Below are 24,351 nucleotides of genomic sequence, written 5' to 3' on the forward strand. Positions count from 1 at the left end.
TTGATTTGGCCACACAAAGTCAAGTTTGTGCAGAAGCGGCCATGGGATCCTGGCAGGCACGTCCCGAGCGCCAACAGCGCTATGAGGAGCTCGCACACAAGACCGGATGTAAGGCGAGACTTCAGTTAGGAGTGCTTTGATTTTGAATTGACACTTTTATTATAGTCTCACTAGTGTGCAGATTTTCTTGCTGAAGAAGCAGAAATGTTTTCTCTTTCGACAGTCAAGTGAAACGAAAGCTATCCAATTGAGTTCACTCACTTCATTGGGTGATGTGTTCCAGTACAGATTTATTTTTTCAAAATATGCTTTTACAGCAATAATTAATGATTTATTCAAGGAAATTGAGGTGTGAAGTGGCACATACTTTTTGGATTTATTAATTTGTATTTTTTTCATGATCTGTCCGATTAATTTAACAATTCTACTATGAATTTTAAGTGATTTAATTTCTATTTTCATTTCAAATTTTATTAACTTTGTGTAGTATTTTTCAGTACTTTAATTCAAATTGATTAATTGTAGGTTGCATGACTCTTTCTCATATATTTTCACCCATTTTTGTTACATGAATATGTGTCAAGGCAGATTTTTAAAACTCAAAATTTATTTCTTTAACTTTTTTTAATTAAAACGTCTGTTTTATTAAAAAGGTCTATTCCATTTTAAAACACACAACAACAAAAATAAACATTCAATTATGAATTGTATGATAGTGTCAATTCAAATTATTATCTTATTAAAGACACTTTTTAATTAGATTTATTTTACTCCCACGTCCCAAAAACATGCATGGTCGGTTAATTGAAGACTCTAAATTGCCCGTAGGTGTGCACGTGAGTGCGAATGGTTGTTTGTTTATATGTGCCCTGCGATTGGCTGGCGACCAGTTCGGGGTGTACCCCGCCTCCTGCCCGATGATAGCTGGGATAGGCTCCAGCACTCCCGCGACCCTAGTGAGGAGAAGTGGCTCATAAAATGGAGGCATGGATCTTTTGTAACTACAATTTTTAATTCTAAATATTTATACACTCAAATATTTTATAATGCATGTCCTTCAAAGTCTTTTGTGTTTTTCAGTTAAATTAAATTGGCATATGAATCGTTGATTTATTGATTGTTAAGATAATAAAAGTTAAAAATGAGCATATTATTTGTTTACAATGAAAATAGTTAAACATCGCGTTAGCTATCTTGTAAAATAAATTTAAATTGCAGATTTTAAAAAGTATTTTTAAATGAATTTTAAGTCAATAAACAAGAAAACAAGCATATATGGTATTTTTGTGACTATCCTTTTATTTTAAAAAGTATTTTTTTTACTTTGAGATCAAATGTATTGTGCAGTATTTAAAAAATATTTTTACTACATTCATTTGATTAAGGAAAACATGAAAAAGTGTATAAAATTGGTATTAGATTGTCAGCTTTATCTAATATTGTGTGTGGTGAGTGTTTGTCTGCTTCAAGAGACTGAACTTTTTAGTGGGTCACTTCGTTATTGCTCGTGCCTTATCGTCTTTTTTATTTCTTTTTTTAAATGGACATTTATGCAACTAACGTCTCACTTTGTGACCCACCTTTGTGTTTGTGTGTGCATGTGTCGCAGTTTCCACGGAGCAGATCAAAAATCTCCACAAAAGATTCCGACAACTGAGCGGAAACGAGGAGACGATGAGGTAAAACGTCAAGCAGGCTCTTATTTTGAAAAGGAATTTTACATTGAAAAGATAGCCCAGTAGAGCTAGCTCAATGATAGTAAAATAACACTTCTAAAGTCATGTAAAACATCCGAGTTCAAACATCCTGTGTGATGTCACGCGACTCGTCAGTTCAGCGAGGATCAAAGGATTAACGTGAAGAAAATGTGGGGTTTTTTACATTGTAAAATTTGGAAATCATTCACATTTCTCTTCGGTGGAAAAGCATAGTTTTTGTGTCTTCTATGGTGTACAGGTCAGAACTCAAATAAATCATTTTTCATGTACAATAAAGTTGTAAAAAACGTTCAAGTTCAAATGTTGAGAGCTCAATTCATCAAGTATTAAAGGATTAAGATTAGGCAAATGTTTTTCTTTTTCTTTGTCTTTTTCTGTCTTTTATGTTGTACAATTGGGAAATAAATTGCATTTTTTCACGATAAAAAGCATAGTTCAGCTCGCAATACTGGGTTAACTACTTAACGCACATTTTTTGCTTTTTCTTTGTCTTTTTGTTTTTTATGTTGTAGAAGTCAGAACTCAACCACAATTTTTTTCATGTACAAAGGTTGTACAAAACCTCCGTGTTCAAACATCAAAAACTCAGTTCAGCGAGCATTAAAAAGATGAATGTTTCACTCACCGTCCCCCCCAAGTAAAATTACGGCCTAAATTTGCACAAAACCTCTGAATTCGAACCGCCTCAAGGATCGTATCAGTGTTTTGGGGGCCTTTTTCTTTGGCTTTTTAGGAAACACAATTCAAAAAGAGCGAGTGGACCCAGGAATAGATCATTTCTCTTACATTTACGCCCTATTAAAAAAAATAATAAAACAATTTTGGGGGGTACAAAATCCTACTTAATCCTCCCTATCACCAGTTTGCAAACACTGAAGAAACCTTGTGAATGTCACATAAAACTTTTCCTCCTGCTCTTTGCAATCAATACACACCCCAGCGCAAAAGAAAAAAAGAAAAAATAATCAATCAATTCCAAAGACTTATTTCTCACTCAATCCGGACCTCTGCCAAGGTTTCTTAAATTTTGTCCATTTTGTGTGTGATTCAATGACAAATGGTGGAAATTGTCAAATCAAAACCAACAATGACCAATGTGTGTGTGTGTGTGTGTGTGTGTGTGTGTGTGTTGTGTTTGCGTGTCGCATTGCAGCAGAGCGAATTTGGACAGCATTCCAGCACTTGCCAACAATCCCATTAAGAAGCAAATCATCGATGCCTTCTTTGACAAAAGGTTAGCAAATAATGTCCATTATGACAATCATTATTATTATTACTGTTATTATTGATGTTGTTTAGTCGATGAAATGTTAAAACTAAATATATTTTTTTCGTTTTTCCTTATTGTATATTTTATGTTATTATTTTTATCAATGTTATCAGTTTTTATCAATTATCTCTAAAATTATTTTTAATTATCGTAATAATTATTTTTATCATTTATTATGTACTGTTTATTAAGTAAACACATAAAATCATATTCCTACTTTTTAAAATAATGATCATATTTGGTGCAACGAACATATAAGAGAATAATGGATAAAATAAACAATTCATAATTATTAGAGATTTTTAAATAAACTAAAAATATATCTGTATAATAGATGTATAAATGTTATTTTAATATTTTATTTTATTGACTACAGTGATATATTTTATATTTAATTAATTATGACCATATTTGGTACAGTAGTAATAATTATATATTCAATGTTTTAAATTATTCTGTATAATTTGTCTTTAAAATAATGTTCTAAATATAATTTAATGATAATTTTGATATTGTGAATGTTTTAAAAATAGAATAACAACTGTATAATAGAGTGTTAAAAACATATTTTTAGCTCTTCTATTTTTATTTTGTTATACCCATTAAATTGATTAATATTTTTACAAATAATGGTAATAAAATAATGAAGTTGGTATAATAATAAGAATAACATATTTCACGCTTTGCATTATTTTAATTTATATTCAACAATATCATAATATATACAATGAATTCAAAGTTTTTAATGCATTTTTATAAATACAAAAACATGACAGTATAAAATATTTATTCTATTGTCATTTCATTTTACTTTATATATTTATTATATATTTAACTTTTCATGTTTTTTCATTTAGTGATTAGCTCAAATAAATTAAAAAAAAAACGATTTAATAGAGAATAAACGAAATAAACATGATGACTAAAAATGAGTCATGAGGGTAGCTGGGCTCACTATTTGGAAAGCTGAAGCTGTTGTCGCGCAATGTCAATCACGCCGCCGTTAGTCGCGCGGTCACTCTGACCTGCTAGCATTTCGAAAAACACAAAGTGTACCACGTCTCACTAATATTTATTATCGCAATTACGCAACCAACATTCCCACGTGACAGAGGCGGAAAGCTAAACACGCTATCGCTATTTGACAAGCGTGAGCTCCTTCCCAGTAACAAGAACCTATTTCGAAAATGTTTCTATTATTTGGCTGAGCTTAGTTCAGCATGGTGAAGTCAAGCAGCGAAGCACAAGACGGGTTGGACTTTTATACACATTCAGCACAAACATCCTTTAAAAGCTCAGCAATAAAAGGTCATAAAAATTGTTCGGCCGGGATCAAAAGGACGTTCACAAGACGTCTGTGGAGAATTTATTGCCACAAACATCTTCCCTGCGACTTTCTGGCCAGTCCAAACTGGGGTGCGCTCCAAGGGGCGCGCCAGAGTGAAAGTGTAGGTGCTGTCTGGTATAGTAAATCTTTTTTTTTTTTACAAAATTATTTATATTTAACTTGACTTTGTTGGGGGGAAATCTCGACCAAGTTGGCGCGCACCCTAATAAAAAGTCAAATTGTTTGCTTTTGAGTACAAATCAAAATGGTATGAAGAAAATATTTAGATATACATTGTGTAATGTTCATATTTATTTGATATTTGCTGATATTTATTTGTGGGGAACAGAAAGTAATTTAGGGAGAAAAAAATACAGACAAAGTTTGTGCACCCCATTACACCTGCAAAAAAAGGTCAAATTGTACATTTTCAAATTAAAAGGTACATTTTTATAAAATGAATGTTCACATGTAACAGTCTTTTGTGAGGGGGGGAATATCACTTTGGGGAGAACTAATCCAAACAGAGTTGGTGCACCTCCTCTCACCCTAAAAAAAGGGAAAGTATACATTTTCATATAAAAAATTTTATGTTTACAGAGGGAATACTCAAAGTGGAGCTTTTTTTATTTTGTTCATCCAGTTAGTGCACACGTTCTTACCTTGAAAAGAGTCCAAATGTTTTGGAATGGTAATGTACAACCTTTTTATTTTGTGAAAAATAATCACATTTGTGGGGGAAAATATCAGAGTTGGCACACCACCTCTGATTGTACAATTTAGAGTTGAAAGTTCATTTTCGTTGAGGGAATGTTCATATGTAAGCTTCTTTTGTGTGTGCGTGTGTGTTGGGAAGGGCGGTGAAAGTCCTGCAAAGTTGCTTCACCGCCTCTCACTTCCTTAAAAAATTTACAATTGTACGATTTGAAATCAAAAGTACAATTTTTAACCCTCTTTTTGTGTGTGTGTGTGTGGGGGGGAATCCTGACATTGTTAGCGCCCTACTGCCATTCCAAAAAATAGGTAATGTTTACACTGAAGCTTGGTGGTGGGAGGTTATGTTTATGTTCAATATATTTACTTTGCATCTCAAATTTGTGCTCGTATCTCAAAACAAAAAAATCAGCATCGTAATGGCTGGTGTCTCGAAACACTCGCAAGTCAAGGCACTCGTATCTTGAGGCACCACTGCATTAACACTGCTAAAATGGAAACTAATAATAATAATACTAATACTACTAATAATAGCAGCACGGTGGGCGACTGGTTAGCACATCCGCCTCACAGTTTTGAGGACAGGGGTACAAATCTCCGCCCCGCCTGTGCGGAGTTTGCATGTTCTCCCTGTGCCTGCGTGGGTTTTCTCCGGGTACTCCGGTTTCCTCCCACATCCCAAAAGCATGCAGAGTAGGTTGATTGAAGACTAACTTGTCCGTAGGTGTGAATGTGAGTGCAAATGGTTGTTTGTTTATATGTGCTGTGCGATTGGCTGGCGACCAGTTCAGGGTATACCCTGCCTCTCGCCCAAAGACAGCTGGGATAATAATATTTCGATCCAAAAAAATCCAGACACATTTGGCGCACACCCTCCAACACCCCCCACCACCCTTAAAAAAAAAAGTAAAATTGCACAATTCCGGTGCAAAGGTTTTGATAGAAGAAATATTCATATTTAACACAGGCGCTCCCACTCTCACCTACAAAAATAGTGAAATTGTATAATTTTGAGTTAGATTAATTTTTTGTTGAGGAACTGCTTCTTTTTAACCTTATTATATCATGTAAAAATCCAGACAAGGTTAGTGCACTCCCTCCCACCCCCCCAAAAAGTTAAATTGTAGATTTTTGCGTTTTCTGCAGGGAATCTTTGGATTTGTTGATTTCTTATTGGCCACGGTGTGCCTCCACACTCGCAGAAACCAGCAGCAGGAGGATGCGGCGGTCGGCTCCTTGGAGGAGATCAGCTTGGAGCAGTTCCTGATGGTCATGAGTCACTTCCGGCCGCCCGAGAACAAGAGCAGCGAGGAGGAGCGCCAGGCCATCAGGAAGCGAAAGCTGCGCTGTGAGCCTTTGCTACGGCTTGCCGCGCGCCTGATCTCAAGAATAGACGCGGGCCGGCAAGACATTTGACCCAAATTCCGGTGCCGATGCCGCTTTAACGCCGCCGCATGACTAAATTAACTACAGGACATGATTGCAAAGTTACAACAAACACAAAGTATCGCATGCGCCATCCAGTACTTAGACTTTATATAATTATTTAAGATCCATTTGTTTACTATTGTTTAAAGAAAAATGCTAATATTGTAAACCAGGTTTATAAGTTGGGGATTTTTCAATATCGTTAATTTTTATTTTGACAAATGTTTTTCAATTTTAATTTAATTGTGTTCATTTTCGTTAACTATAATAACCTTGTTAAAACATTAAGTCATAATTATTTAATTATATGTATTTCAACTCCATTATTTGAACCCCATTTAGTCGTACTAAAAAAAACAAAAACATTTTTTAAACGCCACTCATTTACTTTATGAAATATTTTACCTCAATTCTATATTTTTTATTACACACACACGCATATACTTGTATAAATCATAATAGTAAATCTTTACTTAGTAGTTGTTCTCTGCTAAATCTTATTATGGCTCTTGAGATTTGTTTTGTTTAGTGAGGTTGATGAGTGATGATGATGAAAACTTTCCGTTTGCAGTTTTGTTCAACATGCACGACACGGACAGTGACGGCACCATCACGCTGGCTGAGTACAAGAAGGTAACCACCACCAGCAGCATCAAACGATTTTCACGGGATTTTGCGTGGGTTCATGTTGGATTGCGTTGCTTTCAGTTGCTGTAGCCGTCCTAATACCTTTGTCCATCGCTGCAATAATGGAATAGCTCAAGTGATATCAAATCGTGTCAAATGAAGTGAAATTATTACATTAAAATTACAAAGAAAACGTGGAATCAAATCAATCAAGTAATGTAAACTTGTTAAAATTATTTAAAAAATAAAAGAAATGGAAAAATAATTGAATGGCATATAAATAAATAAATAAAATCACAAAAACATTTTAATGCGATCAAATATAAACCATTGATTATGAACTGAAATAAAGGTAATTTATAAAATTGAAAGAAATCTATGGGGATTACAATGTAAAAAAAATAATTTTCATTTATTTTAGTTTTTAATGTTATGATCAGTATATAATGAATACTTTAAATAACAACAGTATAAATTATTCAAATGATGTAAAACAAAGCTAAATTGTGAAACAAAAATAATAAAAATTTATGGGTTTAAAGTAATTACATTTGAATAAAAAAATATAAATTGTTTAATTTTTTTATCATATTTAATTATTTGAGCAAAATATGATATAAAACAAGTTTGTGTTTAAATAATCACATTAACAAATGAAGTACATTTACAAAATTAAAGCTTAAAAATTCACTGGGGAATAAATAAAGATGCAAATAATTTACATATTGATTTAGTCATTTGAATAAAATAAATTTCACTTATTGACACATTTGAAAACTGACATGAGCACATAGGCTTTCACCTAATGACAACATGCAATCAAAATTGAACAGAATTTTCCATAATTATGTTAAAATTCAATCCATCCATCCATTTTCCATACTGCTTCCCCTCACGCGGGTCGCGGGCGTGCTGGAGCCTATCCCAGCTATATTCGGGCGAGAGGCGGGGTATACCCTGAACTGGTCGCCAGCCAATCGCAGTGTTCAAATTCTATCATACATATTTAACTTGATTATAAATCTAATCAATCAAAGGAGTTACCATCAGGCCACAAAAAAACTATATATATATATTTTTTTTTTCTTCCGGCGTTGAGGTGGTGGAGGAGCTGCTGTCCAAAAGCGGCGCCATCGGGCACGAGGCGGCCAAGGCCATTGCCGACGCGGCCATGTTGGAAGTGGCCAGTATCAACGTGCCGCACATGGTAACCACACGCCTGTCAGCGCACATTCTCACAACACGTGACACACACGCTAATGACAAGTGTTGGGAAGATTACTTTGGAAATGTAGTTATTTAGGATTACAAATTACCCTGTTGAAAATGTAATAGCTAGTGTAACTATTTCCCTTACTTTCTCAAAGTAATACCACTAATAGCATTTGATTCCATTTTGATTACTTTTCTTAATTTTGAATGAATGCATCAATGGAATTTTCTTCGAAAAGAAAAGCGGATTAAAACCATAGATCATTATTTTGGAATTAACCACAAATTTCTTCTTTACACAACTAAGTAAGTGATAACAAAACATGATAAATGTAAATACATAATTTATTTAAAATTTATCCCGGTAATTCAATGGAGTACAATTACATAATCTTGTTACATGTAATTAGTTACTCCCCAACACGCTAATGACAACGGTGTGACATGCACAACTCAAATAGCAATATTTTTTCACCTCTCAGGCACCGGACGAATTCTACGAGGGTATTACCTTTGAGCATTTTGAACAGGTATGGATTACAACTACTGATTAATGCTATCTTTTAAATGTATTTACTCATTTATTGTTGGCATGCAGATTCTAAAAGGTCTGGAGATGGAGTCGCGGATGCACATCCGCTTTTTGGACGTGGACACCACCACCATGCGCTGCGGGAAAGCCACCGCTTGATCACCTCATACTCTAAAATACATAATAAATAATAGTACATTATAAGCTCACAATTTTAAATTAAGTTTTAAGTTAATTACATTTTATTGTGAAAATTAACATATTTAATCATTTATTTTATATCATTATATATTACTCGTATTTCATCTTAATATTTTGTGGGAAAGAACATCATAATGTGTAGGTCATTACCCCCCACCCTTTGAAATATCTAAATTTAATTTAAATTTATCCATTAATTTTTAAGGAGGCAATTCTCTTATTTAAACTTTTAAATCACACCAGATTGCAATGTTGTACCTGAACGAGTTCACTGAAAGAAAGTTCATGAAGTAATTCATATTTTGGGCGAACTTGAATTGAACTTGGTTCATTTCTGCCTGATGAATGTTGCTGAGAACGAGCTCATTCTGGCGCCTGTGAGCAACTTTTGAACAAAAGTTCATTTTCATTCGAGAGTGCCAGGTTTTGTTAGGGACTTCGAGTACAAAACCCACCTGAACACTATATTCGAGATTTCATATGTCGGGGGATCAACAGCATATTTGGAAACCGATTCAGTGCGGCCACCATTCATGTTTACATACAGCAGGCACATCGCAGCAGCCTCTGTGCACGAGGTGGGTTCAGGGACACTGCATCAATGGACTAGAATATCTTCTTTGGTACTTTTGTAATACAGTACATAATTGTAAAAAATGATTACTAGATTAACTGGATGACATTTTATTTTCACAAATAATTTGAGGAGTTATCATCCACTTTATTTGCATTAAAAAAAAATTGAACAAAAATATATATTGGATATAAATAATTTCAAGATCCAAACAAATGTAATTTGCAAAAATACATTTGAACTTTCTTTCCATAATTTTGTGAATTTATCACCAGATTTTTTTTCTTTTTTTGATACAAATAAAGACAACAAACAAAAAGAATGATTTAATAAACAACAACAAAAATGTTTACGTTTTGGATAAAAATAACCATATGTGGAGAAATATGGTTTTGTTGGATATCAACACATTATTTTAATTATGTGTTTAAAATTTTCAATTACATTACTAAGGCCTCTCTAATGAACACCTGACCTCTAATGAACACCAGAGAGTAACAATGTGCCGTTGCGTAAATGGGGATGCGGGTGTCCCTAATATTGTGGCAGCTGAGGGCACATACACTCGATGACAACTTGTCCAAGGGGAATCATAAAAGTTTGGGTGGCACGCGCGGGTGGTCACCTGAGGCGGTCATAGGGCATGGCGAGCGCGATGTTGTAGTTGTAGCCGTGAGATTGGTCGTAGTCGGAGCGGCAGATGGGGAGGACCCCGTCGGGGGCGCCAGCTTCCTCCGAGAAGTCGTAGTGGCAGATGATTCCTCGGTGCCTGGACGGGAACGACGCACATTCAGAATCAGTAACTCGCCATTATCAAAAAGATACTTTTTCTGGGCTTCTGACTGGATAAAATGACCTCATGAGCCAATCTTTGACAACACACAGCATGAGACTGTACCCTTGTTTTAGCATCTACTTTGTTTTTATTGTCTTTAACTTTGTTATTGTTGTATTGTTTTTAATAGCTTGACGGTCTATGTTCTATGTTGGTTTTAGCTGTGTCAATTTCTTTATGTCTCAAAAGTGTTCTCTGTCAATTGACTGTCTGTTGTCGTACTAGAGCGGCTCCAACTACCGGAGACAAATTCCTTGTGTGTTTTTTGGACATACTTGGCAAATAAAGATGATACTGATTCTGATTCTATGATAAGATAAATTCGGCAAGAAAAAAGGTGTTTTCAATTTGTTTTAATGTCAAATTGTTTGGGTCACTAGGAAGGAACATGATGCTTTCTGACAAAATACCAAAATATTACCTGAAATTGTAAACAAATAGGAGAAAACAACTCAATATAAGATAAATTAAGAAAAAAATAATTATTTTTATTATTTATATATATATATATATATATATATATATATATATATATATAAAAGAAACACATTAAACCAAAAGTAGTAGATTTCTTTGTCTTTTAATTAGCAAAAAAATAAATATTACACAAAACAGGAAAAATGTTTGACCCAAAAGTAATTCAGTACTTAGAAAAATAAAATATGTTTAAAAATACAGAAAACAAAAATGAGACAAAATAGGAAAAAATATTAGACCAAAATATTACAAAGATATATTCAGGAATGTTAAAAGTAAACACAACTCCTGAAAATACAGTAATGAAAAAAGTAGACAAAACCTTGAGACAAAAACACAAATATTTGAAAAAAATATTACAAATTAGTTTAGCTTTTTTTCGCCATTTTAGGTTCAGTTAAAGGAACATTTAAAGAACATAGATGACAATTGTGAACCTGCGACTTGCGTACACGTGGGCATGTCCTACCTGCGGTGAGCCGTGAGGTCGTCATCAGTGATGCACGCCCCCCGCGGCGTCTTGTCGTCGGGGATGTTGGCCGTCAGCAGCGTGCGGCTGTCGAAATGCACTTGCCTCACAGGATGTCTGCACGCATACACAACACAAGATGAGACAAAAGATGTTTCTCAATGGGAATTGTGGACGAGGGCGGAGGTCAGAGTCCCACCTGTTGTGCATCTCCCACAGCTTGGTTCCCATCCGCATCTCCCACACGCACACCAGGCCCTCGCCGCCGCCGCTCACCACCTTCCAGTCGTCCATGCGCACAGACGTCACGCCCAGATGGTGCGCGTACAGCGAAGACACGCACGAGCCCGTGCGCAGGTCTAACACACGCACCCTGAAAACAAACAAGCAGAGAGGCAAACTATTACACACATACAGTGTTAGACAAATAATAAACATCTTCTTCCGTTTATCCATGGGTATCCGTGGGTCACGAGGGCAGCACTGGTTGTACAGGGACCAAACAGCCCGTATCAGGGGCTCTCTGAGCACCCCGCACAGCACCCCCGAGGGACACAGACAAATGCCTTTTCCAAGTCCACAAAGCACATGTAGACTGGTTGGGCAAACTCCAATGCACGCTCGAGGACCCACCTGAGGGTGTAGAGCTGGTCCACTGTTCTACAGCCAGGATGAAAACCACACTGCTCTTCCTGAATCTGAGATTCCATGGCACACAGGCGAAGTTCTGTCAGAGGCAGGAGTTGAAACTCCTTCTGACAGGGGACTATGCCAGACACTCCGAGCACACTAGCTTTGATTCTGCCAAGTCGGACGAGCATCTTTCCCACCATCTGATCCAACTCATCACCAGGTGGTGATTAGTTGACAGCATCACCCCTTGCTTCGCCCAAGTGTCCAAGACATGCAACCACAAGTGTGATGACACAACCACAAAGTCGCTCATCAAACTGCAGCCTAGGGTGCATTTTCTGTACCGCTTTATCCTCACAAGGGTTGCGGGCGTGCTGAAGCCTAGTCCAGGTATCTTCGGGCGAGAGGCGGGGTACACCGTGGACTGGTCGCCAACCAACCGCAGGGCACATATAAACAACAACCATTCACACACACATTCACACCAAATGGCAATTTAGAGTCTTCAATTAACCTACCATGCATGTTTTTGGGATGTGGGAGGAAACCGGAGTGCCCGGAGAAAACCCACGCAGGCACGGGGAGAACATACAAACTCCACACAGGCGGGGGTGGGATTTGAACCACGGCTCCTCAGAGCTGTGTGGCTGACGCTCTAACCAGACGCCCAACCGCTGGACAAATTCATCCATCCATATTCTGAACTGCTTCTCCTCACTAGGGTCGCGGGCGTGCTGGAGCCTATCCTAGCTATCATCGGGCAGCAACCCTAACTGGTTGCCAGCCAATCGCATGGCACATACAAACAAACAAATATTCGCACTCACAGTCACAGCTACGGGCAATTCAGAATCTCCAATGAATGCATGTTTTTGGGATGTGGGAGGAAACCGGAGTACCCGGAGAAAACCCACGCAGGCACGGGGAGAACATGCAAACTCCACACAGGCGGGAACGGGGATTGAACCCCGGCTCTCAGAACTGTGAGGCTGACGCTCTAACCAGTCGTCCACCGTGTTGCCGCTGGACAAATTATTATGGAAAAAATATTAACATATTAGAAAGGGTCGAACAGTTCGGCCAAACATCTTTATTCCTCCATCCAAAGAGCCAGGCTGACATTTTTTTATGATTGCTCAGCCTTGGCAGAGGTTGACATTCAAGTTAGGAATGTGAACTAACGGAATGCTACTGTGGCCTCCGTAGGTTTCACGCTTGAATGTGCGTAAATTTCTATCGGCGCAACAATGAGTGCCGTTCATCTGTGGCTGAGTGAAATCTTTGGAACAGATACGCTTCACACTTTGTCAAAGAACTCATTCATTTACACACAAATACAGAAAAACACACACACACAAGGGAAGTACCACAAAATAACAAAGCAGATGTTGCACGACATTAATTGCCAAATAAAAAGATTTTCAGACAAGAAAAGAGAATAATAAACATGAATCTTAACACTTTTCACTGTCCCTCAAGTGGAAAAAGAAGTCATTTTATTATTATTATTATTATCCATCCATTTTCTGTACCGCTAGGGTCGCGGGCGTGCTGGCACCTATCTCAGCTGACTTCGGGCAAGAGGCGGGGCTGAACTGGTCGCCAGCTAATCGCAGGGCACATATAAACAAACAACCATTCACACTCACATTCACACTGATGGGCAATTTAGAGTCTTCAATTAACATACCATGCATGTTTTGGGGATGTGGGAGGAAAACGGAGTGCACGGAGAAAACCCAGGAAAGGCACGGGGAGAACATGCAAACTCCACACAGGCGAGGCCAGATTTGAACCCCGCTCCTCAGAACTGTGAGGCAGATATGCTAACCAGTGGTCCACCGTACCGCTATTATTAGTAGTATTAGTATTATTGTTATTAGTTTCCATTTTAGCAGTGTTAATGAAGTGGTGCCTCAAGATACGAGTGCCTTGACTTGCAGGTTTTTCGAGACGCCAGCCATCACTTGGCTGATTTTTTTTGTCTTGAGATAGGAACACAAATTTGAGATACAAATTTGCTTCAGCCCCCCTACCGCTAGATGGCGGCAGCAAACTTTACAACATCCATCCACCATCACCACCTTGGTTTCCTTGTAGTAGTGGGACAATACCAGTTGGTGGTGCTTGTGCACCATTAAGCTGGCTTGCTAACTGCCTATACACCCCACAGAAGAAGAAAAGGAAGGGCAATACATTAGGTACAATCATGTTTTGTGCTTGCATTTTCTGTGTTTGCAGGTTACGTTGAGAGCTATTGTTATCAGAAATTCATTTTCAGAACAATTTGTCTCAATTTCCATCGTTTTAAAATGATGTCAAGAACATTACCGCAGGACAGCTATTGCTGAATATTATTTAATAGGACAAAAATAATTCTGAGCCGCTTCTCCTCATTAGGGTCGGGGGCATGCTGGAGCCTATCCCAGCTAATCATCGGGCAGGAGGCGGGGTACACCCTGAACTGGTTGCCAGCCAATTGCAGGGCACATACAAACAAACAACCATTCGCACTCACATAATCATTATGCTACAAAATAATAATCATCATCATCATCATGAAAAAATTATGGCTTCAATATTTGTTATTCTATAGAATAAAAAATATAATAAAGTGGAGATTGACTTGAGTGTTGCTTTTCATCACCAAGATGTGAGTATAAAAGCTGTTGTAATTGTAAACTACATTAAATGTTGATTAATGTTCTTATCAATTATAGTACAAGTGTTGAGATTATTCACCTTTTAGATAATAATCCTCAAGAAGGATTTCAAGGGATTTATCTAGCTCAATATATTAGATTTATTATATTAATATTTCCTCAAATTCACACTTCTTAGTTAATGATAAACATTATTTAAAATGATTGGTGGTAAATATTAATAGGCTAGTTTAAGACGTCAGATAATTGCAAAAGATTTCAAAAGCAGGACAAAGTGGCCTAAATTACAGAACTCACCTTTTGTCAAACTTGAACTAAAGTCCAGGGGGGAGGGCGTGACTGTGTTTGCCCTGAGCCCCCAAATGGCTGGCTACGGCCCTGGGCCGAGCCAGCGACCTCACCGGCCGGCCTGACAACCAAAGTGGGACTCGCGGCTTGTGCATTGATGGAGAAGGCAACTAGCTAGCTGTAAGAACTAATGTGAATTGCAGGATACATTGACCAGCTACACTTCATACATACATCGCAGTAATATGCTTAAATTGGCACTGAGCGGGGACCCGGCCGATGCACAGAGAAAGGCTCACCCAGCATCGGGGCCTTCTTCCCGATTGGTTATGAGGGACCTATCGGGGCTGCTGCGCTGCCTGCAGCTGGGAAAGCCTGTGAGCCTTTCTGCTCAGACAGCAGCGGCTCCTCCTGATTTTCCACTCCATGCCAAATTGAAACATTTTATGAAACAGAGGGAAAACCCCTCTGTAGCAGTTACCAGACTATGAACGAAAATGAACAGTGAGAGAAATGCAGTTCTCGCACGCACAAACAGGGCTTTTGGTGCGAGCGATTTTGATCAGCCAAATTGGTCCTTAGCCAGCATGGCTAACATCAGAAATGTTCTCATCGCCACACCATATTTAATTCGTCACTGGCGAGGTGGTGAGTGGACAGTGCGAACACTGGGAACAATGCCACGTCTGCAATTAGCATGTTGTCAAACAGTAGAAAACTCAAACTAATTTAAGCTCCGAAATGCTTATGGGAAATTAGTATGGGATATTCCCATTCCTTTTTTTTTTTTTTTTTTTTTTGCTGCAACATTACCTCCTCCTCCTTAAAATAAAGAAAGTTAGGGCTTTCTTTTCAACAATGACAAATACATATCGCCGAGTTGCGGTCCACTCAGCAGGGAAACCTTGCCAAGTTTCTTCCAGGCTGTTGCGTCACCACTTCCAAATACAGAAAGTCCTCGAGTTAGGACGTACTCGACCTACGACGTTTTGACTTTACGACGCTCCTGCCTTGTCCGCCATTTTGTCCCAGCACCGTAGTGTTTCTGCTTAGCTAGTGCATAGTGCTTGTCTGTGTTTGTGCGCCGGGAGTAGCTTTGCCTATTTCTGTCTCCTTTTTTCACACTGTCAGCAATAATGGTAAGTACAGCATCTTATTTTTGTATTTTAATGTATTTTAGTTTCTTTATACAAAGTGTTAACCTTTCTTGCTACAGTCACCCGACCGTGGTCGAGAGACGCAGGGGTTAACTCCCTTCTCTCGTTGCACAGCTGAGCTGGGTGACGGCAACAATAAAGGCACGAAGCACCGATTTTCTGCTTTACTGGCTTTATTAGCTGGCTTCAATATTTGTTATTCTATAGGAAAATATTACCGTATTTTCACGACCATAGGGCGCACCGTATTAAAACGTGCAGTCTCAGTTATGAGGTCTATTTCTGTATTTAACACACACATAAGTATTATTGGGCACAGGCATGCTAAAACATACACTCGCTTAAAACGTACGGTAGCATGCATGCACGCTAAAACAATGTTTTTAAAAAGGCAGCGGGAGCAAAACTGAGTTCAGTTGTACTTTATTGAAGTATTTAACAATGTACTCACATTATTTTTTTAACAATCCTCATCCACAAATCCATCAAAGTCCTCATCTTCTTCTTTAGCGTGCATGCATGCTACCGTATGTTTTAAGCTAGCGTATGTTTTACCATGCCTGTGCCCAATAATACGGTGCGCCTTATGTATGTGTTAAATACAGAAATATACCCCATAACTGGGACTGCGCCTTTTAATACGGTGCGCCTTATGGTCGTGAAAATAAGGTACTTTTATAAACATCCATCCATCCATTTTCTGAGTCGCTTCTCCTCACTCGGGTCGCGGGCGTGCTGGAGCCTATCCCAGCTATCATCAGGCAGGAGGCGTGGTACACCCCTAACTGGTCGCCAGCCAATCGCAGGGCACATACAAACAAACAACCATTAGCACTCACATTCACACCTACGGGCAATTTAGAGTCTTCAATTAACATACCACGCATGTTTTGGGGATGTGGGAGGAAACCAGAGTGCCCGGAGAAAACCCACGCAGGCACGGGGAGAACATGCAAACTCCACACAGGGGAGGCCGGGGATTGAACCCCGGTCCTCAGAACTGTGAGGCAGACGCTCTAACCATTCCTCCACCGTGCCGCCACTTTTATAAACAGACATTGTGAATTCCATCAATACTTCTAAAACGCCACTGTTCCTTCTCCAATAATGCAAGGAGTATTTTTACTTCATTTTACCTGTATTTTAGTGTAACTACACAGTGCTTAATATTATACTTGTGTCAAAGTTGGGAATGTTACTTGGAGTTTGGTAAGGAAATGTATTACGATGGCGACAGTTTGACCCCAGAACAGATGAATTTACCTTTGTTATTTCCTATGGGGGGGAATGAAATTAGAAGACAAGAGTGGACATTAAACTGCGATTGTGTTGGACATTTTGTAATTGCAAAAACCCAATGTGATTATGCTAATATGCTAATGAGTGCCCATGGGCTGTAATGAAGGCACAGCGTCAACAGATGGAACCGAAGGTCCCCGGGGGGGGGGGCGTTGCACTCTTGCTCGCTGACCTCTGATTGGCTGAGAGAAGACCAATCACGCAAAAAGCTCGACACAAAGCAAAGCCAAATGAATTTTAATCACAAAGATGACTAAAACGCTAATCACTCTTTGTTACTAGCGTACTTAGCGTCACGGAGTACAAGTTTGAAAATTCAGCCCCGAAATTATATTACTTGGCAACAACAATTTTGGTAGGTGTGTCGATGATGAGTGGACACACAAAGGAGTCTCAAAAAACCATGCTAGAAAAGTGCCTGATCTTTGCCTGGCAGCTCATATGTTCCAAACACACAACAACAACAAAAACAACAAAGACTCTCGTGCTTTTCCTCCTCATCTGGCATGTACACGCATGTGCGCGTGTGTGCGTGTGTGTGCGCGCGTGTGTTTGTGGGTGCCATCTACATTCAGGGTCGGAAATACTTTATTTGTACTTTATTAAATACTATATTTTTTGTATAGTAACTGTTTCTGTATATAAATTTTTAGACACACTGTTATGGGCAGTAATTTGAAAAAAAGTTTCACGAAGTACAAGGGATGGGTATCGTTAGGATTTTAATGATATTACTACTCTTAACGATACTGCTTATAGGGCCGGTACTTTAATGGTATTATTATCTGTACTTTTTTTAAACCACTAAAACAAATATCAGAATTAACACTGCTTTATTGTAATTTTTTTAATAAATTAGCTTGTCTTGCAAAAACAATGTAAAATAAATGAATGAATGATTTACAGAAAAATAAATGTTTTGAACAAATCACTATTATACATGTTAAACATGATATAAACAATTATTTAGTGCAATAGAAAACAGTGGTTTAGTATGCGACGGAGATCTTGTTTTGAACTATTTGTTGTTTTCATCAAGCGTTTTTTTAAATAAACATATAAAAACAATCCTCTCGATAGCCCCGTTGGGCAGGTCCAAGCTCCTGTGCCCCCTCAACCCCTGGAGGAACTCATGCAGCTCGGCGCCACTCGTCTGACCCTCACAGAACAGCAGTGGTGCAAGTTGTGCTTTTACTGCGGAAATGCTGGACACCTGGGAGTCACTTGTCCAGTGTGGCCAAAAGGCCTAGCTCATCAGGGGAGGAGAGCACTCTGTTGAGCCAAACTTCTTCGTCCCCTCTCTCTCGGCTAGTCTAAATTACAATTCAAATGTTATGTCTCTTCCGATTCTTTTGGACTCAAGAGCCAAGGATAACTTCATAGACCAAGACTTTGTTGTACAATCAAAAATCTCCCTCGAGCTGCTAACTGCGCCGAAAGTCGTATAGGCTGTAGATAGGAGCACGAGCTTTCAAGTGACTTATTACACTATTCCCCTTGCCCCCCAAACCGATTGTTTGTTCCCCCTGTAGCTCGTTCTGAAGTCCTCTAATGGGGGCATTCCTCCAGATTAATTTGTCATCCCGGAGTTCATGGAACCCTAGATTTCCTTCGCAGGCATTTCTGGTGGCCCAGCATGGCCCAGGATACCAGAGCATTTGTGGCGCCTTGCTCCATCTGTGCCCAAGGAAAAGCCTTCCATCAACCCCCTGCTTGTCTGCTGCGTCCCCTTCCCATTCCTAGCCGTCCTTGGTCTCATATCACTGTGGATTTTGTCTCCGGGCGCCATCCGAAGGTAATACTTTTATTCTCACTATAATTTATCGCTTCTCAAAGTCTGTCCATTATGTGGCCCTTTCCAAGTTACCTTCAGCCATTGAAACCCCCAACCTTCTCGGTAACCATGTATTCAAGCTTCACGGAATCCCTCAAGATACTGTTTCAGATCGTGGGCCGCAGAGAGTTTTGTAAGGATGTGGGCGCAGCAGCCAGCCTCTGCTCGGGTTACCATCCCCAGACCAACGGCCAAACGGAACATGCCAACCAGGATTTGGAAGCCGCTTTACGCTATGTCGCCGCACGCCATCCGGTTTCTTGGAGCACTTTCCTCCCTATGTAGAATATGCCCATAACTCCATCTCCTACTCTGCGACAGGTTTGTCGCCTTTCATGGCATGTTATAGTTTCCAACCTCTCTTGCTCCCTTACCAGGAGGTGGAAGTGGCTGACCCTGCAGTTAAGGATCATGTCCGCAGAGTAAAGGGAGCATGGGAAACCGTTACAGGAGCCCTCAACCGCTCGGCGGAAAGGAATAAGCAGCTGGCTGACCGTCACCGATCCCCCGCCCCAGAGTATCGGGTCGGACAGAGGGTGTGGCTGTCGTCTGAACCTACCGGCTTCCATGAATGTCCACCCCACCTTCCATGTTTCCCTGCTCAAGCCGGTTTCTTCCAGTGTCTTCGGCCCTCAGGTCGACCCCCTATGCCCTCCTCGGCTCATGGACAACCATCCTGCGTTCACGGTTTCCAAGATACTGGACGTCCGTCTCCAGGGGCGGAGTTTCCAATATCTGGTGGATTGGGTGGGTTATGGCCCTGAAGAGCGTTTGTGGATCTCCCGTCGCCTGATCCTGAACCCCTCACTCGTCAGGGATTTTTATAGGGCGAATTTTGTTAGGTCTGGGCGAATCACAGGAGGCGTCCGTTGAGGAGGGGGTACTGTGATGGTTTGGCACAGGCTCGTCATATTTTGGTGGTTTCATTTCCTGCACCACACTACTTGTCGACTGCTTTATTGTTTCAGGCTGGGCTGGGCAGCTTCTGGAGGGACACTCATTCTTGCGCACCTGCAACCAATCCGCTATCAACTGGGTTTAAAGATCCTGCCGGCTCGACAAGCAGGTGCCAGATGATTCCCACTTCCATGAGTGTGCCTCTCAAACATCTCATCGCAGTGTCCTTTGCCCAGCCTGGCTACGCATTGTCTCCTGAAGTCTCTCTTCTCCTCAAACGACGCAAGAACCCCCTCCGCACTCGTGATCAGCTTTACTGAACTCTGTACAAGTAATCCTACCTGAAATATTACATAAAACATCCACTCTAACCATACGTCTCCTGTTCGCTTTTGGGTCAACATTTGCAGCAATAAATACGCTCGTCAAACAGCCGAAAAGTTAAAGTCAAAGTACCCGCTACAACGACTGTTAATAGTGCCTTACCGTGACATGCCACCTCTCTGCCAATTTGCTGAGCGGGCCAACTTCAAAATAAAAGATTAATATATTACTACATTGGACTTCAAAGCCATTTTAAGCTTTGATTTTGAAGTTGGCCACGGAGCGCGGTGCCATCCCTGAATAAAGCCTTAACCATACGTTCGCCGCCTGGTGGCTTGGCTGGCTGGGTTGCAGGCAGTGCTATAAATGAAGCACTTTTCATATGCAGCAGTGCCCCATTTTTAATGTAAAAAAATCAGCAACGATCAGGCTCATTTAATCGCGGAGCCAAAGTCGTGATCATGAAAGTGTGCTTCGATTAATTGTGTAGTCCTAGAGTGGTGTATAACTGCTGGAACAGCTCGTCTTCCAGCAGGTCGAGTGTTTAAGTTTGTGTGCGTTTGTTTTTGTGCGTATGTGGTTATGTGTGCTTTTGGGTTACATGTGTTTTTGTGTGTGAGCGCTTATGTTGTGTGTGTGTGTGTGTGTTTTTGTGTGGTTTAGGTGTGTGTTTGTCTTTTCTGTATTCTTTGTTTTGTGTGTGCAAAAAGTTAAAAAAGTGTAAAAGTTCATTTGTGTTAGTTTGTGTGAATTCGTTTGTGTTTTTTATGTTTGCGTGGGTTTTTTGTGTGGGTTTTTGTTTCTTTATCCAATTTTTTTTTAGTTTTGTTTGTGTGTGGGCATGCTTTTGTGTTCGTGTGGGTGCTTTTTGTGCATCTGTGTATGTGCTGTACCCACCGCCTGTCATTGTTCCCGCACACCATCATGTGCGGCGCGTTGCCGTCGTGGAGATGAATACAGGTGAAGTCTCCTGGCGAGTCCCCAACACATGCCACCGCCTTGCCCGTCGCCAAGCTGTACACGTGGATCTGCAATGGGAGATGCACATTTAGCATTCGGAACGCTTGTATACTAAGAACTTTGATTGAAATCTTGTGCCGCTGGTGTGGCACATTTGAGTAACATTTTGTGCTTTCCCCATTTTGCTCTCATTACCGTTAGCTGACTATGTTCGTTTCTCATGCTAACTGCCCCATGCCTGTTTTGCTCCTGTGTCTGTTGGCTTAACAGGACAAACCTTTGTGATGTTTTAGAGGCTTAACTTTTTATGAACAAAACTCGGATTTTCTGCTTGTGTAAAATTGTAGACTGCTACATGAGGATATCGTGCTATCTACCACATGCCTGTTTTACTCCTGTGACTGTTAGCTTGGACTCAGGATAAACCATTTTGATGCTTTAGGGACTTAAACTTTTTGTAAACAAGGGAGTTTGATCTTAATCTCTCTATATTGATTTATTGCACTTTGACAGCAAAACCTTCCATCAAATGGGCACGTCCATATTACCGGGTAATCACGTGGGTAACGTCATGAGTGTATCAACTTGCCAGTTTGCTCACTGACAATGCTCATTTGAACAACAAAAAGTAGCAAAAAAACAAAGTATGCGTAGTCCTGTTACACAAGGAGCAAACTATTCCTGGCGAGTGTTGACAATTGTGAATGCAAGATCCATATGAAGAGAGACCAAAATGCAGATGAAGGTAGGCCTGGGAAGGCCACATTCACAATAACACTGCACAGACCCTATCTATGTATGTATGTATGTATGTATGTATGTATGTGTGTCTGTGTGTATGTATATATGTATTTAAGTTAACAAATTCAGTCACAAAGACAAATTCAGCCAACTGGCTCAACAATTGTTCATACAATGCATTACGGTAACATGCCGTCAATGCGCTGCGACGGGCAACTTCAAAATAAAAGCTTAACAAAGCATTGATGTCCATATATTACTGGTTAGAGTTGCCCCTCACAGTGCATTGTCGGCCTGTTACTGTAACACATAGTATGAACAATTGTGTCAGCTGGCCTGTCCTAATCTTATTTTGTGACTCAAAACACCGAGCACTAACAGACTGATTCATGTTTTATTAATTGCATTTTATTCCCTCTTTCACAGGCTAATTTTTGTTATGTTATGGCTAACTTGCTTTGTTTACACTGGAATGTCGTGTTTAGAACACTCAAATGTGACTTAAAACATTGCCTGCATAAAATGATGTCATTGGAAGCCCAACTAATTGGGCAATTAGTAGGCCCACATTTTTACGCAAATGAGAAAAGGCAAGCCAAACTGACGTTTCTAATGAAATCAGTAAACGCGAAAAAGACGACAGATGGACAGACGGACTTCGGGCAGAGATAAAGACTTTCCACAGGAGGGAACAAAAGAGAATGATGTAAGCCTCAAGAGGGAGCCAGCAGAGCGTGTGTGTATCTTTCTATGTGTGTTTGTGTGTGCGTGCATGCGTATGTGTCGCTTATTTGGGCCAACAGAGCTTTAATTACACACTCACAGCACCCGTGGGCAAAGAATGGCAGCTTGATGAAAAGAAAAAAAAAAAAAAAAAAAGTCAAATTACACTCAGCTTGCTGTTGTTGATTAATCATTGTCCTTTCTAGAAGCTTTCATTGTTGAATATTGGCCATCTTGTCCACTTGGAAGACAATGGCTGTGTTCAAAAGTAGACCATTTTGAAGTGCTGTTCAAATGAATATTGGTTCTCCCCAGCCTATATACTGCCCTCAATGCATCACACAATGCATCTTGATCACTTGAAAATTAAATACATCAACCATGATGCATTACAGCATACAGAAAAATAATTTTTTGTTCCCAAGGTATTGTTTGATTGTCCTTTTTTTCTCTCTTTTTCCTCTTTTTTAATTTTCCACTTTTTTTCTGCTATATTTTTCTTTTCTCTGTATGGGGTTAACCCTCCTTTTCCCATTTTTTCTCTTTTTTCTTTCTTTTTCCTTTGTTTTACTTTAAGTATTTCTTTTTTCCCATTTTTCCCTTTTCCACTTTTTCTCTCTCTCTCGGTCATTTCTCTCTGAGGTTAACTTGTTTTTTTCTTTTTCACATTTTCCCTCTGAGTTAGTTGCTTTTTTCCCTTTTACATTTTTCTTTCTTTCCAGCCTTTTTTTCTTCTGTTGTCTCTCTTTTTCGATATTTTTTTTAATCATTTTTGTCTCTCGGCTTAACTTCGTCTTTCTTTTTCTATTTTTTTCTTTTCCTGTTGTTTTTCTACATCTTAATTTCTTTGTTCTCTTTTTTTTCTCTGAGGGGAAAGTTATTTTTTGTTTTTGACCATTTTTTTCTGAGTTATTCTTTTATCCCCTTTTACATTTTTTCTTTCTTTTTACCACTTTTTTCTATTTCTATATTTTACTCAGTTTTCTCTCTAGGGTTAATGTCTTTGCCTTTCTTTTCCATCATTTTTCCTCTTTTTCTTTATCTTTGTCATGTTTCCCCCTGTGGTTAACTTTTTCTCTCTTCTCCTTTTAGTCTCTCTCTCTTGCTCTCTCTCTCTCTCTTTCTCTCACTCTCTCTTTCTGTCTCTCTGGAGTAAACCCCTCATGTCTGCACAACATGAACAAATCAGGTGACCGCAATTGTCTTGCATGACTCCTGGTTCCTGAGGGAAACGCACCCGCTCGTGGCCACACGCTGGCCCCTAAATAAAGTAAGGCATGCTCCCTAGGCGTACCTCATATAAAGGTGCAAACATGCCACCTGGGGGAGCCACTTGGGGAGCACAGCACAACTACACTGAGGGCTGACAGGACCTCTCCAAGGGCTCGGCGCTATTTAGGTGCGCTCATTTTGCGTCTTGGCATCTCCCCCCGAAGATGCTTAGCATT

The 24,351-nt window shown here is 39.5% G+C and overlaps 2 protein-coding genes across 2 annotated transcripts in view; one reads left to right on the top strand and one right to left on the bottom strand.

Moving 5' to 3' along the window:
• On the top strand, nt 1-9,787 carry tesca (tescalcin a). The gene is made up of 8 exons (XM_061672782.1): nt 1-108; nt 1,610-1,679; nt 2,872-2,952; nt 6,232-6,377; nt 7,029-7,090; nt 8,184-8,291; nt 8,779-8,826; nt 8,895-9,787. Exons 1-8 carry the CDS (start codon nt 42-44, stop codon nt 8,985-8,987), a joined length of 675 nt encoding a protein of 224 aa, XP_061528766.1. The 5' UTR covers nt 1-41; the 3' UTR covers nt 8,988-9,787.
• Nucleotides 9,469-24,351, bottom strand: part of fbxw8 (F-box and WD repeat domain containing 8) — a 26,688-nt gene continuing 11,805 nt past the window's right edge. The window contains exons 8-11 of the mRNA XM_061672762.1: nt 21,377-21,507; nt 11,584-11,757; nt 11,385-11,501; nt 9,469-10,372 (exon numbers count right to left, since the gene is read on the bottom strand). Of these exons, the coding sequence (XP_061528746.1) occupies nt 10,225-10,372; nt 11,385-11,501; nt 11,584-11,757; nt 21,377-21,507 (570 nt within the window). The 3' untranslated portion in view covers nt 9,469-10,224. The remainder of the gene's footprint in view (nt 10,373-11,384; nt 11,502-11,583; nt 11,758-21,376; nt 21,508-24,351) is intronic.

This window comes from Phycodurus eques, chromosome 3 (genome assembly GCF_024500275.1).
Source record: "Phycodurus eques isolate BA_2022a chromosome 3, UOR_Pequ_1.1, whole genome shotgun sequence".
In the NCBI taxonomy this organism is placed as follows: domain Eukaryota; kingdom Metazoa; phylum Chordata; class Actinopteri; order Syngnathiformes; family Syngnathidae; genus Phycodurus; species Phycodurus eques.

What these genes read in the sequence shown, in the direction of transcription:
- tesca (XM_061672782.1), top strand. Translation starts at nt 42, where the DNA reads ATGGGATCCTGGCAGGCACGTCCCGAGCGCCAACAGCGCTATGAGGAG. An exon ending in GGAAACGAGGAGACGATGAG is followed by an intron (nt 1,680 to 2,871) that starts GTAAAACGTCAA and finishes GTCGCATTGCAG; the next exon opens with CAGAGCGAATTTGGACAGCA. An exon ending in CAGGAAGCGAAAGCTGCGCT is followed by an intron (nt 6,378 to 7,028) that starts GTGAGCCTTTGC and finishes TTCCGTTTGCAG; the next exon opens with TTTTGTTCAACATGCACGAC.